Source organism: Dromaius novaehollandiae, chromosome 6 (genome assembly GCF_036370855.1).
Source record: "Dromaius novaehollandiae isolate bDroNov1 chromosome 6, bDroNov1.hap1, whole genome shotgun sequence".
NCBI lineage: Eukaryota > Metazoa > Chordata > Aves > Casuariiformes > Dromaiidae > Dromaius > Dromaius novaehollandiae.
Window position 1 is genome coordinate 24,936,958 of NC_088103.1, and position 14,980 is coordinate 24,951,937.

A 14,980-nucleotide genomic window follows, 5' to 3' on the forward strand; every position below is an offset into this window, starting at 1 on the left:
TTGTTTTCAGGAGACAGGTTTTATGCCACAAAAGTTTAGCAAATTATTCAGCTGAAAACTTTGTCAAATAGTGGTACACACACTTAACTTCAAGCATGCGAATCACTCCACATAGCAAGTAAGCTTACTCGCATGAAAACAACTATATTGTCACTTAAATGTTTGCTGTAGGAAGAGTAGAGAAAAATCTGCAGCTCTGTAAAATTCTAGTAAGGCATCGTTGCCAGCATCAATATTTCTTAAATGTACAAAAGCACTTGTAATTTAGCAAATAGATTTCACAGCTGCACCAACACAAACATACAGATTTGATTAAGAAAAAAAATACTTTGAAATGGTGCTAACACTCTGAAGGTAGTGTTTTAATTTTCAGGCAGTGGTACTAAGTATTACTGAAAATGGACTGAGGCTTTAAATTTCTTAACTCAGTATTTTAATTCATACTATTCAAAGTCACTGGCTGCAAGCACCAGATCCCAGCTTTGGGAACCCTTCTCTTGGGGAAAGGTGCACTGCTCCCATCTTGGAGTGCCAGGCTGTCCAGTTGCACAGGAGGAAATAAAGTGCTGGTCCCACATCCTCCCCAGTACCTTTTGCTTCAAGTGTTTGGTATAGGCACACCAAGCAGCATAGCCATTCGAGAGCAGGAAAAGAGGCAACTGTTACTGGAATAGACTCTGTAATCTCTTTTAGTCATTTCCAATATGACTAAATCAGAAAGAATAAGCCCACTGCAAAGAAGAGAGCCAGCACTGACCAAATCACAGCAAAGCATTAAAATTCCTGAAACTTATGCATGAGCTGACACTTGCATATATCTTGATACTAAATGCATCGTCCCCCACTCCATAACATGGAATTGTCAGCGTGGTAATTTGTACCTAACCTGCCTAATGTATGCTCCATTTCAGAGGAGAATAAAACCTAAAGCTGTGGACCTCAGAAAATCATCCTCAGTAACCAAGGATAAGAGGGGAGCAAGTAGTTACAAATTTGCAGATGAAGGAGAATTACAGGAATCTGTACTTGAGCTTTTAAGAAGTTCTAGCATTGCTTGATCCTGTCCTACAGTTCTGCATTATTGTAACAGAGCTGATTGCCTGGAGGTCAGGTAAGAGCATAACTGTTAGGTAATATGGGAAGAAACAAGCGATGTTATTCAGTTACTGGATTAACAGCTGATGGAACAGGCATTTGGAGTTTCGCACATGAATTATTCATCTGTTTTTTTCTCTCAGAAAATTCTGAAATTGCAGATTGCCAACTTCCCCTATAAGCAGCCACGTGATGCTATAGAAGACATCTTGCAAGTTCCATTCATGTTACCAATTTGTGAACATATAAGCACCAGATGAGGAAACCACTCCATTACTTTTGATAATACTCTTAACTCTAAAGTGACACGTGTTATTACACCAGGACTCCCACTCACAAAGACAATTGAGAAATGAAGCACACTTGCGTATACACATCCAGCAATCATATTGCTGGACTGTCATAATGACACCTAGATTAGAGAGGCCATCACTGAGGAAATCAGACTTATCAGAAAGTTAAGAGAATACCTGAATTGAGCTTCTCCATCAGCAGCTGCTGTAGGTCAACAACTCTTGGTTATAAATGGCTCTGCCTGCACAGAAAGGCCTTTCTGTTCCCCTTTAAATGAAGGCTACCTCAGGCCACGCCTGACACTGAAACATTCGTGAGAACAGCAACTAGGCGAGGAGATGCGGTCCAAGAAACCTGACCACATTTCACTTTGAAGAATGTGCCCCCCTCCAGGAAGTATCAGTAGCTGAGTTACAGAGAGCAACTCTACACAGGCCCCTTCTAGTCTCTCCTGCCTGGCTCCCCAGAGAGCTGCCCTGCTGGCTGCGGAAACTCACCCCAGGGAAAATCCCAGGGAAAGCATACGCCTGGCCACATGCTTCTTGAGACATTTGGCAGCTTTAGAAAACGATATGAAGCAGATAGTTATTTTAATCTGCTGTTCTACAGAGCATACAGCTTGCTCTCATCCATTTCCTCCTGGCTAACTATCTGCATGGAGCCGGCAGCTGTGGTTTCTCAGTACTCACAGCTCAGCTCTTACACCACAGGACACGTGAACTCTCGGAAGGAGTCAGCTGCTTGTCCAGGGCACTTCGTCATCTAGATATTAATGCAAACGGCATAACTGAGCAATAACCTCTTCTCCATGTGTGGACTACCCCCTTGCTGGCATCTTTAAACAATTTTTTTCCATTGACCAACTCTCTATCAGAAACAAGTAGCTTCCACGAGGCCTCAGACTCTCACCTCAGTGCACCCAGAGCAAGCGAGAGGGCCCTCAAAGAGAGCTCCTGCTATTGCCTGAGGCTCACAGCTGGCCAGCCTCCTTTTCCAAATGTGAACAAGGACATTAGGTCTCCCTGAGTAACTCCAGCTGCATTTGCTGGACATAGAGGAGATGGGAAAGTTATCTTTCATCATGTTAACCTCAACACCCCTGCTTTACCAAAAACACACACTCAGCAATGAAACACCTCGTGGTAACACCTCTAACTGGTACTGTAGCAACACTGTTATTTCCCTTTTCAACAAAACGGGGGAAAAGCATGCAGGAAAGCAGCAGAATGAGAAGAAAAAACACAGGAAAATGTAAGATCTTCTAAAACTGTCTTTACAGAACAAATAAGGTATAGAACATCTCTGACCTCCTTTCCAGCACACACCCCTCTCCCCCCTAGTCCTGCATCCCAAGCAGCTTGGTTTTGGCACTATGCTTATGGATTTAAGTGACAGATATTCAGTTCTACGAAGCAATGGCCACATTTTATTTGTCCTGTAAAAGTGATTTTGGAGGTTACAATAAACTAGTTTTCATCTTCCACCAAGGAAGCAAGCTGTATTTTACTAGGCCAAGTTTTGCTTGAGTGAGTATGTTTGTGCACACGTGTCTCTCTCTTGGGGAAGCTGTATTCTTATGAAGAACACAACCGGGTTACTAAGAGATCTGTTGACAGAACAAGAGTTTCAACAAGTTGTGAGAAGCTGGAAGGTACAGTTGTGTTTACCTTTGTAACCTACTCAGACAATATATATCCTTAAAACTCAAAAACATACCTTACTCCACAGTTCCTCTATCCCATCCCATCCTATCTTAAAGAGATTGTTTTGCTTTGTTATATTTTAGAACTACAAACATGCAGGTGAAAGGAGAAAGATGTCTTTGCAGTAGAGTGCAAAAGTCATTCATGACCGTCATTAAAATTTAACCCAAGTGAATGAATTTGTTCACATTTCCTAGCTCAGTGTTCCCAGACTCTGCTTCCAAGTTATTTTTTAGTTTCATCTTGGAAAGGAACAAGTATTTGAAGTTGAGTCACCAAAAGTTGTTTACACTATGCCAAGGGCAACTCCAAGTCACTCCTGTAAATATTAGCATTACAGATAAGAAAATGGCCAAAAAATACCATGCTTGTGCTGTAGGAACAGGAAGCCTAGCACGTAGTTCTGAGAACAGTGAGGTTAAGAAAAGAAAACCAGAAAAGCCACAGCGATGGAGAGGACACAGAAGGGAAAGCATGGACAAAAATTTGAAATGATACCAGATGCTAGAAGAGAGAGTGATAAAAAAAAAACCTCAAGTATCTAGGGAAGCAGCAGAGAACAGAAAAGTAACCATCAAAGGCACTTTCTGTGGTGGTATTCCAGCTTAGAGACAAATGTCACCAGCAGTTTCGGCTGCTCGGGCTTGGCTCAGTTTTTAATTATTTACCAAAATTCAGCACTACTAGTAAATTATGGATTTATGTTATAGTCCTGACCTTGATCCTATTGTACTAGATGCAACAAACACAAAGTCCATTGCTTCTCCCTTCCAAACATTACAATCAAACCCCAAGCCCAGACAGACAAAGGTGTGAGGCTGCATGGCCCTCGTTAATACACCAGATAACTGGGGCTAGAGGAGGCAAAGTCAGCAGTGAAACAACTGTGATCATAGTGGCTGCACCTCATGTGACACCTCCTATGCAGAAGTACAAGGCGGAATCCCAAACGGGAAGTTCTTCCCACATTAGAAACGGATGGAAACAGGAACTAGGTTAACACACCACTGGGATTCTGGTCATGGATCCAATGCCACACATGTAACAGCTAGTAAACTGCCTACCACACATCATCTGCCCCAGCAACACTGCTCAGCCTGCTCTGCCCTGATCACACATGGCTGCAGGAAAGGGCTCTTCTAGTTCAGTTCAGGTCTGCTGGCTTGTAGCCCCCTCTCTCTCAGCGGCTCAGGAAGGAACAATCTTGGTTCATAATGTTGCACGCTGTGTGAAGAAACCCTCCACAAAAATCCAAGTGCAAGCAAGTTTCACAGCAGCTCAGCAATTTCCCCAGGACGATGAGGGAACACTAAGTGATCCTATCTCAGAATAAAGAGGAAATTGCAATTCATGACCTTCCGCAAAACCCTTTCAAATGTACATGTCTTGTTCATTCACTAGCAGCCCTGAGCTAAGAGCAGGACCTTTAATGGAAAGGACTGGATGCACCTGAGATGACAGTGATTCTTCCAATTGCAACATGCAAGACCTCAGGGAACATACATAGTCTGAATCCAGCAAGGGTTTCACTCCAACCCCAGCAACAGGCAGATATTCCACAAAGTACAGGCGCCTTGAAATACTGTTCTGAGACCAGCTGATAAGTTCTGCTGTTAGAAATCTCATCAGATAATCTTGCATAGTCCTAGAGAAGAAATATCTTCTTCCATCACCTAATAAAGCACGCGAGTAGCAACACTCCCCCTACAGAGCTGCTACTTGTCCAAAAAAGATTCTGCTTCAGCTCAAACACACAACTGACTTCAAAGACTTATAATGGCTTAATGAGTCAGCTGAGCTGAAAAAAAAAGATCTGTGCACTTGATTGGGGGCAGATGTTCACAACATAAAGAGCTGTAGCAGTTTAAAACCCTACTGTCCCCATCACTGCCCTCCTCTCCCATCCTGCTTCCCCTTCTGTCTTTATTTGCACCAGAGGCTACAGCCCACGCAACAGAACCAGTAGAGAAGAACATGTGTTTGGCTGCCTCAGTGAGATGACCAATAACTTTGCTTGAGCTGCTGACAACGGGGAGGTTATTTTATGAGCTCTCAGTTAGCCTTAGGGAGCTTCTGAGGAAGGTGCAGGGTTCTGGCCACCCCCTGTAGATGCCAGACACTTCATGTGCCTTATCAAAATCTCAAGGAAGAGAAGCTAGAATGATTCACTTCAACCACTTAAGCCAGGAGGAGACAATACTGAAAAAAAATGCAGGCCTGGCTGAGGATTTTTGAGGGTACTGAAAATCAAATTGCAGCAGTCATTGATTCAAGTCTTCCTGAGCAACCACATGAGAGAAACAGGAAAATTCAACTTGCTGATTAATTATCTCCCATCTATGCAAGATACCCTTGCTTCAGTTTGTCAGCACAATGCACATCCCTTGCATGACAGAAAACACTGTCCACATAAAAGTTCATGAAGCTGAAATTCCACCTAAAAGAGCTGGGCACATGTTTTAGAAATGTCCTAGTAGGAAGTGACTGTTTGACTGAGGGTGCAGTTCTACAAGCGGCCTCAGTAGATCTAAACCCACATTACTGAAAGGGGCAGTCCTGCCCTATCTCTCCTTCACACAGTCTTCCTTGGAGTACCACTCCTGCAGTCCTGTGCCAAATCAGATCATCAAGCTGTTTAACCAGATCAGAGCCAGAGAACAAGGTCTCAGACTACTCTCCTTTGCAGCAGTCCAGGCTAAGATCAGTCTATGCCACTGATGAAACATCTCACTGAGAAACTCAAGGTACACTGATATTCTCAGGTCACTTTTGAAAAAAAAGTGTCCAAAAAGTTTTCTGTGGTAATGATGAACAGCCATCAGAATCCTAGGAAGTGCAGCCCTAGAAACAAAGCAGCTTTCCAAGTCCACTACAATCTTTGCCTTTCAAACAACCTATCTGCTCTGTAAAGTATGTATGTTTTGACCAAGAACTTCTGAACAAATCTTGCAGAATTACTTCAGCTGTTCCAAACTTGGAAGAAGCCATCAGTGATGACCCCTGGCCTCTCTGCTTAGCCTTTCATACAAATGTTTTAAAGCCTTGCAGTTTACTTTGGCGGATGTTTAAAATTAGGCCTAGTCACTACCCTTACACAGCTTGTGGAGAGATTATCAAAAATGTAAACTACAGAAATATTTTTAGTATTTGTGATGTGCACGAAGCCTATTATAACCTGATACTTTCTAACCACAACATTTTCTGTACTTTCCAAATTCTGAGCTATCATTTCATTACATCAGTCTAAAAAGCTAGAATGCAACTATTCCAGCTTTACTTGAATCTTACACAGTCATGGAAGACAAACAGTGAGGTATCACTTTTAATTTGCATAAACTGGAAGTTTATGAGAGACCTTGATGGCAAACAATTCATCCATCCTACAACTGGGAGGACTATTTCAACTGCTTGATCCTGTTTGCTATAGATGGATAAGGATGTTTGTGCAGTTCTCTCAACATCTCTTGGGGGCTTAGTTAAGGTTTCTCTACTTGCTTTAACTAGCCCTCCAAAGTCTCCAGCACCAGTCACTTATAGCCACGCTAGTGTCTATAAGGAAGGGCATGCTACCAGGATGTTCTCTCAACCGTAACTCCTGTGTGAGAATGTCAAAGTTTCCTCTCCTTGAGGGGCACTGAGAACCAGCCAGGCCACAGAGCTCCCATAAAGTGAAACAGGCTCTCATTGCACCCGGAAGGCTGACTGACACATCACCTGTTCCTGTTCAAAGAGCAGGGTCAAAGAAGCATATCTTCTGTTTCAACACAATACAACAGAGAAAAATATGTTTTTGAGAATTCACTTAAATTTGCCCCTTTAGAGATGAAAAGAGTGAGATAGGGAGGGAGGACTGCAATGCAACAGATACAGAGCCAGAAGTAAACACAAATGGTCCCCAGCCAGCTTCACATCTCCCTGTCCTTTTAAGTCTGTATATTAATTCCTGTCCTTTCCTATCTCCAGCTTGCTTCCTTTTGTGCATTTCCAATATCCAAACAGCCTTTGGAGATGCAAGCAGAGATCACAAACTCAGCACAGACATCCATGTCTGATCTACAGCTCCTAGAACCTCCTAAGGGCCAAAATGGTTCCTGCAGAGAGTGGCAACTGCATGCTGGGGACTGGCATCTCTGCAGGGACCTCGCGAGGATGGCAGAGCATGACATGGTGGCTTGATGAGATCTGCTGGTGAGGTAAATACGAGGATCTAGCACAGAAAAGCGAAGATGCTCCAGCAGGGCAACAGGAGCACTGCACCAGTTTAGAGCTGCATGAGCTGAGATCTGCTGAAAAGCTGGAGACTCAGAGATACAGTATTAGCTCTCTAGCAATATGACAGCTCCCAAAGCATCATTTTCTTTAGGGCCAAAGATTAAGGAGGTATTTTCAGAGGTACTTATCTGACAGATGGCTTTGCGTTCTCTCTAAGTGGAAGACGAGGTATGCCAAATCAACTTGTAGATGTCTTTTGATCACTTTGTTTCCAAGTTTTATCCCTTCAGGGGGTGGCACAATCTCCCAGAAAGTATTCAGCCATGTCATGCCTCTTCCGAGCAAGATTCCTTTGTGCATCCAATGTCGTTGAATGTGAGGCTTGGTGGCCATGTCTTACACAGCATAAAAAGCAGCATAGGGAAGAGCTGCTACATAACTCAGGTCCTGTACTGCCTCCACATGCAACGGCAAGCTCTACAGGCACTTCAAAATCACAGTACAGCACCTCTTGTAGAAGCCTGTTCCCATACATTCCCATTGGGGCGGGGGGGGAGGGGGGGGAACAGGACGGGACAGCATGACACCATCTTGCCTATAGGCAGAAATCTCAAGGTACAAAACAAGTATGAATTTATGAACCCTTACTAGACAGATCACTTTTTATTAACCCCAGAAGTAATGGGAAGGCAGAGCACCTCCTGCCACACTTAACATTTAACTGGAAATTTAGGGCTCTAGCAACAGGCACCTACATTTAAACCAAGAGGTTTGCAGAAGACCAATGGCAAAAATACAAGTAAAAAGTAAAATCCTGACCAATCATTTGATGAGCCATGTTATACTGCCACCAAGAATCCATAACACATCTAGCAGATGTACAGAGAACAGAAAATGCACTCCTGACCTCCCTGCTGACAGTGAGGTCATGTTTGAGGAACAAGAATATTCATGGGATCATTGGATAATTCCGGCTGGAAAGGGACCTCAGGAGCTTTCCAACCTCCCACCCAGAGCAGCATCAGCTGTGAGGTCAGTCCAAATTACTCAGGGCTTTATTCAGTTTGGGTATTATTATTACGGTTATTATTATTTCTTGCTCTGCAGTTTACCGAAGACTCACATCAATTGCCATGATGAGATTATATCTTCAGGTACTTTCCTTGCAACAACAAGATTCACAAATCAAGTCAGTAAAAAGCACAAGCTGCCCTGCCCCTAAGTCATCTGCAGCCATAATTAGCTTGCTCCATGGATTTCAAGTAGCCTTCAGCATAAGTCAGACCAACACTTCTTCAGAGGTTACCATAAATCAGAATTGGACTTTTTTTGTGGTAATGATGTCCAAAACCTAGCAATTAAAAAATGACAGAACTGCTGGGCTGAAATGAATCTCACCAGTTGAACTAGTTCATCCCCTGGGTTGAGACACACATAAGAGCATCTTGTGCATCCGTTCAGCTTGATGTCAAACCCTGAATAGTCTATCCCAAGGTTTATCCTGACAGGCTGAAAAATGTTCTTAATTCCAAAGTGAGTCTTTCTTGTTGCAAATTAAGCAGTTGCATGAGAACAGGAGAACAACTAATGGCCATCTCTTTCAGAAAAACCCTTAATATAGCTGTCCCCATTTAATCTTCTCTTTTCTATCCCAAATAAACCAAATTCCTCAAACAGTTCATTAAATCCCTTAAAACTATACTTACTTTTGAGTCATTAAGCCTAATGTCCAGTTCTGGATCCAAGACTCCAGCTGAGTCCTCAATGCACGAGACTGAATATTTACCTCCTGTATCTTAAATACGAGACTCCTCCTAGCATATTCCAAAATGACTCTTGCCTTTTTTCCAGTATTTGTGATCCATTATAACCTTCCAGTGCTTTCCTACAATCCTCCAACCTACTTAGTTGTTCTACTCAATACTTTCTACAGTTTAGCCAGACAGTGGTTTTCTAAACCTTGCTCTAGGGGGAACATCTTGTTTCTGGCACGAGGCAGGAATATGAAGTATAAAACATTCCAGTGCTGGAGGCAGAAGCAGTTCAATGTGGAGTGATTATATTACTAACAGTGGAAGGAATGGACAGAAAACCAAGAAAAATCCTGGTGCTCAGTTTGCTTTGGCCTGGCTTAGAGCTCTAGAGACGGACAAATCTGTATGACCAGAGCAAGGCGTTGCCATTTGTTGCTCAAAAAATATTTTTGTATTTGCAAGGTGAACCCAACACTCCAAGATTAAGAGCTCAAAGGGCTGACAACTCTGGCAATAAGTTTGGTTTGATGCTCTTAGAAAAACAGGCTCTGGGGACATGGCTTTCTCTCCTCTTGCAATTCTTTCTCCCCAATCTATAGGTTGAACGCAATACCTTGCATTACCTTCTAGTGACCTCCGGCTGTGCCTGGAAACAGTAGCAGTGGCTACCGAAGAGCTCAGATGAGCAGCTTCCTTGGCAAGACAGCACATACAGATAGAGGCACTCCATTTTTGACACCTGGTGCCTTATGTTGCCTTATCATGAACATCTATTGAGCTAGAAAAAGGAGCCATCACTCTGTCATTTATCATCTCTTTTAACTAACAGCCCACAAAAGACCAGCAGTAAATAGGGTGGAAGCAGACAGAAGATAAATCCTGAAGTTCAAATCCACTTTGACTGCAACTAGATAACGGCATTTCAGCTAACCAGCTGCTGGTGTGAATTAGATGGATGTGTAATGGCGAACAGGTAAGTGCTGAATACTCATGAATAAAAGCTGTTCCACATGCACTGAAAGGATAAGAACTATTTGCTTTAACAAAAGCCCATGAGAGCAGGATCCTTAGATGAACCACACACTATGTAACATTTTGTTGCCATTAATTTTAACCAGGTTGCTCTCAAAGGCAGGTCCCTTTCCTTTTGTTCAAGAAAGCTAAAGAACTGAATCACCCTTTATGCACATAAAGCCAAGTGATTAAAAAAAGAAAAGAAAAAGAAAGAAAAGAAAAAACACTAATCAGATGGAACCTGGTAACATCCTAAGAGTTAAGCCCCCACACATTTGGATTTACAGTATCATATGTCCTTGAATTTCATCCATAGCGTCACCAGTACAACAGAAGAAATGCAGGAAGTTAATTCAATACCTTGTCATGTGCAAGAATGACAACAGCTTATATGGTTTCTCTTATGCTATTTCCCTCCAACAGATAAATCAACCTATTTACAGCATCTATCTTTCTTTGCTATAATGCCAGACCAGAAGTCCTTTGGCAGGCAAATAGCTTCCGTGTGTTAGACTTTTCATAGACTTAACGAAGGAACAACAAGTCCAGTACTGAAAAAACTGCTGTTACATGACCACGTTAAGAATGTCACAAGCCTTGTCCCCCCACAACTTTCGGACTGGCACAGATGGGGTTCTACCCTGAGAGTCCATACTCTGCTCCTCCTTTTAGGTGTATCATACATTCCTTGTGGTGTTATCAAAGCTCACTGCCTTGGCCTGTGGGTGCACCAATCAGCTCATCACTAAGTAGAATAAGAGGCTTCAGGAAAAATCCCAACTTCCTGCATTTCCTCCAGTTTACCAGTTCCTTCTAGCTGCCCTTTGTCCTTCATACCCACTGCATCCTTCCTTACACCCACTTTCAATCCTCCTTTTTGACAAAAAGTCTGTTGGTACTGATCTTCCTCTCTTGTCCATCTCATTGCATCAGAAGTCTGCTCTCCAAGGCTGAAGCTGTCCTTCAGCAGCATGGCTGCAGCTGCTGTTCCATGCAGGAATCACCTTAGCAGTCCCTGGCAGATGTTGACTTCCCCGGGTTTTCCCTTGCAAGATTTTGCTCAAGTACAGAAAGTTCAAAGCCACTGATTAACCAGTAAACCCTTTGGGAATGTGGACTTTGAAAGCAGGAAAACTGAAACTACTCGAGACAACAAAAGCAGGGGGTGAAATAAACTGGATAAACCTAAACATAGGTAATGCAAAACAGATGCCAACTGAGTTTATGGGAAAACAGGAGGAAGAGAAAGGTCACTCATTCCAACTACAAGGAAGAAATCCCCAGCTAGTGCTGGCCCAAGCTGCCCAACGCACACAGCACGGTGCAGCGTGGTATCACAAGGCCAGACAAGAGGGCTCAGGAGGTAGGCTGCCCCTGCACCCTAGTGACTACTCCTTCTAGACTTTAGCTGGCTTGTACAGAGCCATCCTAAGCATTTCCATGGCCTTAGCACAGTTAGTCCAGAACCTGGATAATTTCCCCAGGTAACAAGGACTGCCTGCAAATAAAAACCTTCATGCCTTCTGTAGTTTGCCATGATTCAGAAACTGTAGAGTTTAAAACTGCCCCATCTACAAGGGAGCAAGTGTCAGTGGCAGCACACAGTTTGCTCTCAGCAAGGCTACATGAGAGGTTCCTCATTTCTGACTTTGTGTTAAACTAATAGTTAGTTAAAATAGCTTTCTGTGTGTGATGTCTGGGGGCGGCATGTTCCCATGATGCACTAAACAAACCACAGCCTAACAGCTGCGCTAGAGGCAATAGCATAGCCTGAACAAGGACAGCATGCAGGCTCTGGAGGGGTATTTGCCCCCACTGTGCCATGTCATATGCTCCACTCACTCAGGACCCAGCTGTTAGGAAGCTGAAGCTCTCATTTTTGCATTGTTTTTATTTTTTTCCACTGTGTGCTGATACTGCTGTTAGGAGTGCTGGCAAATGCATGCAGATAGAAATACTTCCACAGAAAGACCCAGATATGTTATTTCCAACATGGTCATACTGTGTAAGTGCTGTAGAAATTGAGGAGTGCCTTCCTCAGGGAGGTTCAGTCTGCTATAGAGAGTGGACTTAACTCAGACCTCTTAAGAGCTCCAAACTTTTCAAAGCCTTCATCTCGAAACATAACAACAAAGTACTGGGAACACCGCACCGGCCGTGTTTCTCTGTGGGAGAGGTCAACTGTCACAAACACTTTTACTTTAAGTCACTCATCCCAAAGTTGGCTGCAATGAAACTACAAGGCAGATGCTGGTTTTTTAGTATCAGCCAAGAGGAAAGTGTTCATAGTTTCACCCAAAAAAGAGAACTATGTACACCTGGGGTTGTCTTCCCTTCAGAGGAAGCAGCAGAGCATTTGCATTTGAGGTCATTCACAAAACTTGGTCTGTAGAATCACAGGACAGAAGAGGTCACCTAGCCCCTTTCTCCACGCTGAGGCAGGATCAGCTACATTCATTCAAATACTTCTGCGTGAAGTATCTTGAGTAGATTCTTCCTTCACAAGAGTCGGAGTGACAGGGAACTGCTCCCCTAGAGAACTGCTCTGATGCGCATGGTGAAATAGCCTGACATTGCCCAATTCTTGTGTATGGCTTAGAGCTCACATCAGGTAGGGCTTCTGTAACAGATTTAGAATTGCTGGACTTCTCTTACTAAGTGTACCAGACTGTTTGGAGAATGCTAAAGAAGACTCCATGGCAAATGGGAGGTTTTATTTTTCTCATTTTTTCCTCTGCCAAATATTGTCAAGATCTCATAAAGCCAATTTGAGATACATGCATTCTTGTTCAAGTGAGAAAACAGAAAATAAACTGAATTATTTTTATTACATAAAAGCAACACAACAAAGATCCAAAGCACAATCCCTTTAAAAAACATGATTTATGTGTAGCTAAAGCACAAATACCATTTTTTCAGTGCATGCTATCTTTGAACAGATAGGACACCTCTGGAGAAGGACTCTAAGACTGACTGTGAGAAAGTTAGACTCCTACTGCCTTACCCCAAAGAAGTTTTGTCATAGATGTATGGCAGCCAGGCTGCCACACAGCCACATGCACAACACAACAGTTTGCTGGCTGCTCAGACAGATAGTGTAGTGCTGCTACTAAGACTCATCTCTGCCCCTCACCAGGGCAGGCTCCGAGGAGCTGGAAGCATCCACCACCCAGCACCACCCCTGGATGCTGCTCCCACTGTGCCACAGGGCAACCAGCTGTACACAGAGCGTGCCAGCTCACTTGTGGGGAGCCACATGCATTGCTGCAGAGGATGAGAGACAGGTCAGCTTAACACAATTCACTGACTGTATATGACACCAAAAGATTGGAGGCTGCTCTTTGATTCACAAGGTCCTGAACCTAGTGCACCAACAAGGATAGATGCACTCTCAGACACAGAGATCAGGTATCTTGGGTGCTTCCCTTTGACAGAAACAGCTTCTCTCTACAGAGAGAGAAGTAGTTGGCCCAGAGTAGTTTGTAGTTGATTCATTCCCATGCCCATTCCCTTCCCTCTATGTCAAATTCTCTTTGATTTTTAACATGTTCAAAACAAGCAAGAGGGGTGAGAGTTTCTCCCTAATAGGGATCCATTTGGCTAACATACTTCTCCAGCCACAGTCCATCTTCTACCTCCCAAGTCATTGCTTGTACTCCTTGAGCCTCCTAATCCCAGTCACCAGCTTAAAGCTCTTCAGGCCTAACAGTAGCCCCACAGCTGTGCCCCACTCATCAAGTCTTAATAAAACAAACTCCACCGAATGGGAGAAGGACACAGGTACTTGTGCTTCCCACTCTACCCACAGCCTGGGAAGCACTAGCCTTTTTTCTGACTGTGTTGTACTTTGTACACTTAGAATGCACTAAACCAGAATGGAAAAGACTGAGAAGACCTTGCTCTGGGAGAAAGAAATTTCAGGATCAATATGCCTTTGTGCTCCCATGCACCCTTCAGTTACCAGAGCTTACTCCTGCTCCGATTTAAAGCAACTCCGGCAATCCTTAGACACGTTCAAGTAAAATTATTAACATTAGCAATCCAGAGACATGTTGCTTAAACTGCCCTAGCTTTGAAAAGGATATTTAAATCAATAAGATGTTCGTGTTGTGCTCTAGGCTCAATTTGGAGGAAAACAGTAATTAAACTTTGACTTTTGCCAGTAAATGGCAGAAGAGCAAATTTAATCTCTGGTCAATTTTATTTTTTTTAGAGTACAAAAGCTCAGCCACCATCGCTGTGTTCATGACAGGCTCAAAGGAAGGGAGCCAAACTACTCTATATCTAGCTTATCCCCTGGGAAGCCAAGATGGTTTAAGGGAGTTTGAAAGCAGGATCCAAACCGTAGCATATGCAGGCTCTTAAATGGTACTGGAATCATCTCTTGTGATCTGGTTACCTGAGAACGCCCTCTCCAGCACAATCCTCAAGTCATATTTTTCCAGGGGGACTGTTTTGGCCAAGGTCATAACTTTTAAAATTTATTTTTACTGTAATAAATTTGTCATCATTATTATTCCCCTTCTTATCCTGGCATAAAGTCCCTTTATATAGGCATCACCAGATACACTACAAATCTGCACTGCTTCATTTATGCTTCATAAGAGTAAAACTTAATACGCATCAGCCCTAACCCAAGGGGCACATGCAATACTCCTATCCCACCACGGTTGACAAGGAACACTCTAACCCAGAGTGTGGACAAGCAGTTTTGTCATAAATCGGAGCTCTCCAAATTTCTCTTGGGAACTCTCAGAAAGGAGTACCGCACATGCCTCTGGAGCATAGGAAAGTTCAGACACAACGAAAACTATGTAGATTAGACTTCTGCACTAATTCCTCTAGGCTTCTTATGAGAAGATAGAGGAGTGTGATCACTTTCAGACTCGTTGGAACACTTTTAAGTCC

The 14,980-nt window shown here is 43.2% G+C and overlaps 1 protein-coding gene across 3 annotated transcripts in view; it reads right to left on the minus strand.

Moving 5' to 3' along the window:
* The window catches only part of PIK3AP1 (phosphoinositide-3-kinase adaptor protein 1), a 54,765-nt gene that overhangs the window by 32,569 nt on the left and 7,216 nt on the right, over window positions 1-14,980 (minus strand). The window contains exon 1 of one of the 3 annotated variants that reach the window (XM_026094947.2): window positions 1,566-1,651. The exons of the other annotated variants lie outside the window; for them this stretch is intronic. Within the exon in view, the coding sequence (XP_025950732.1) occupies window positions 1,566-1,584 (19 nt within the window). The 5' untranslated portion in view covers window positions 1,585-1,651. Of the gene's footprint in view, window positions 1-1,565; window positions 1,652-14,980 lie in introns of those variants that run through there. 3 annotated transcript variants of the gene reach the window in all.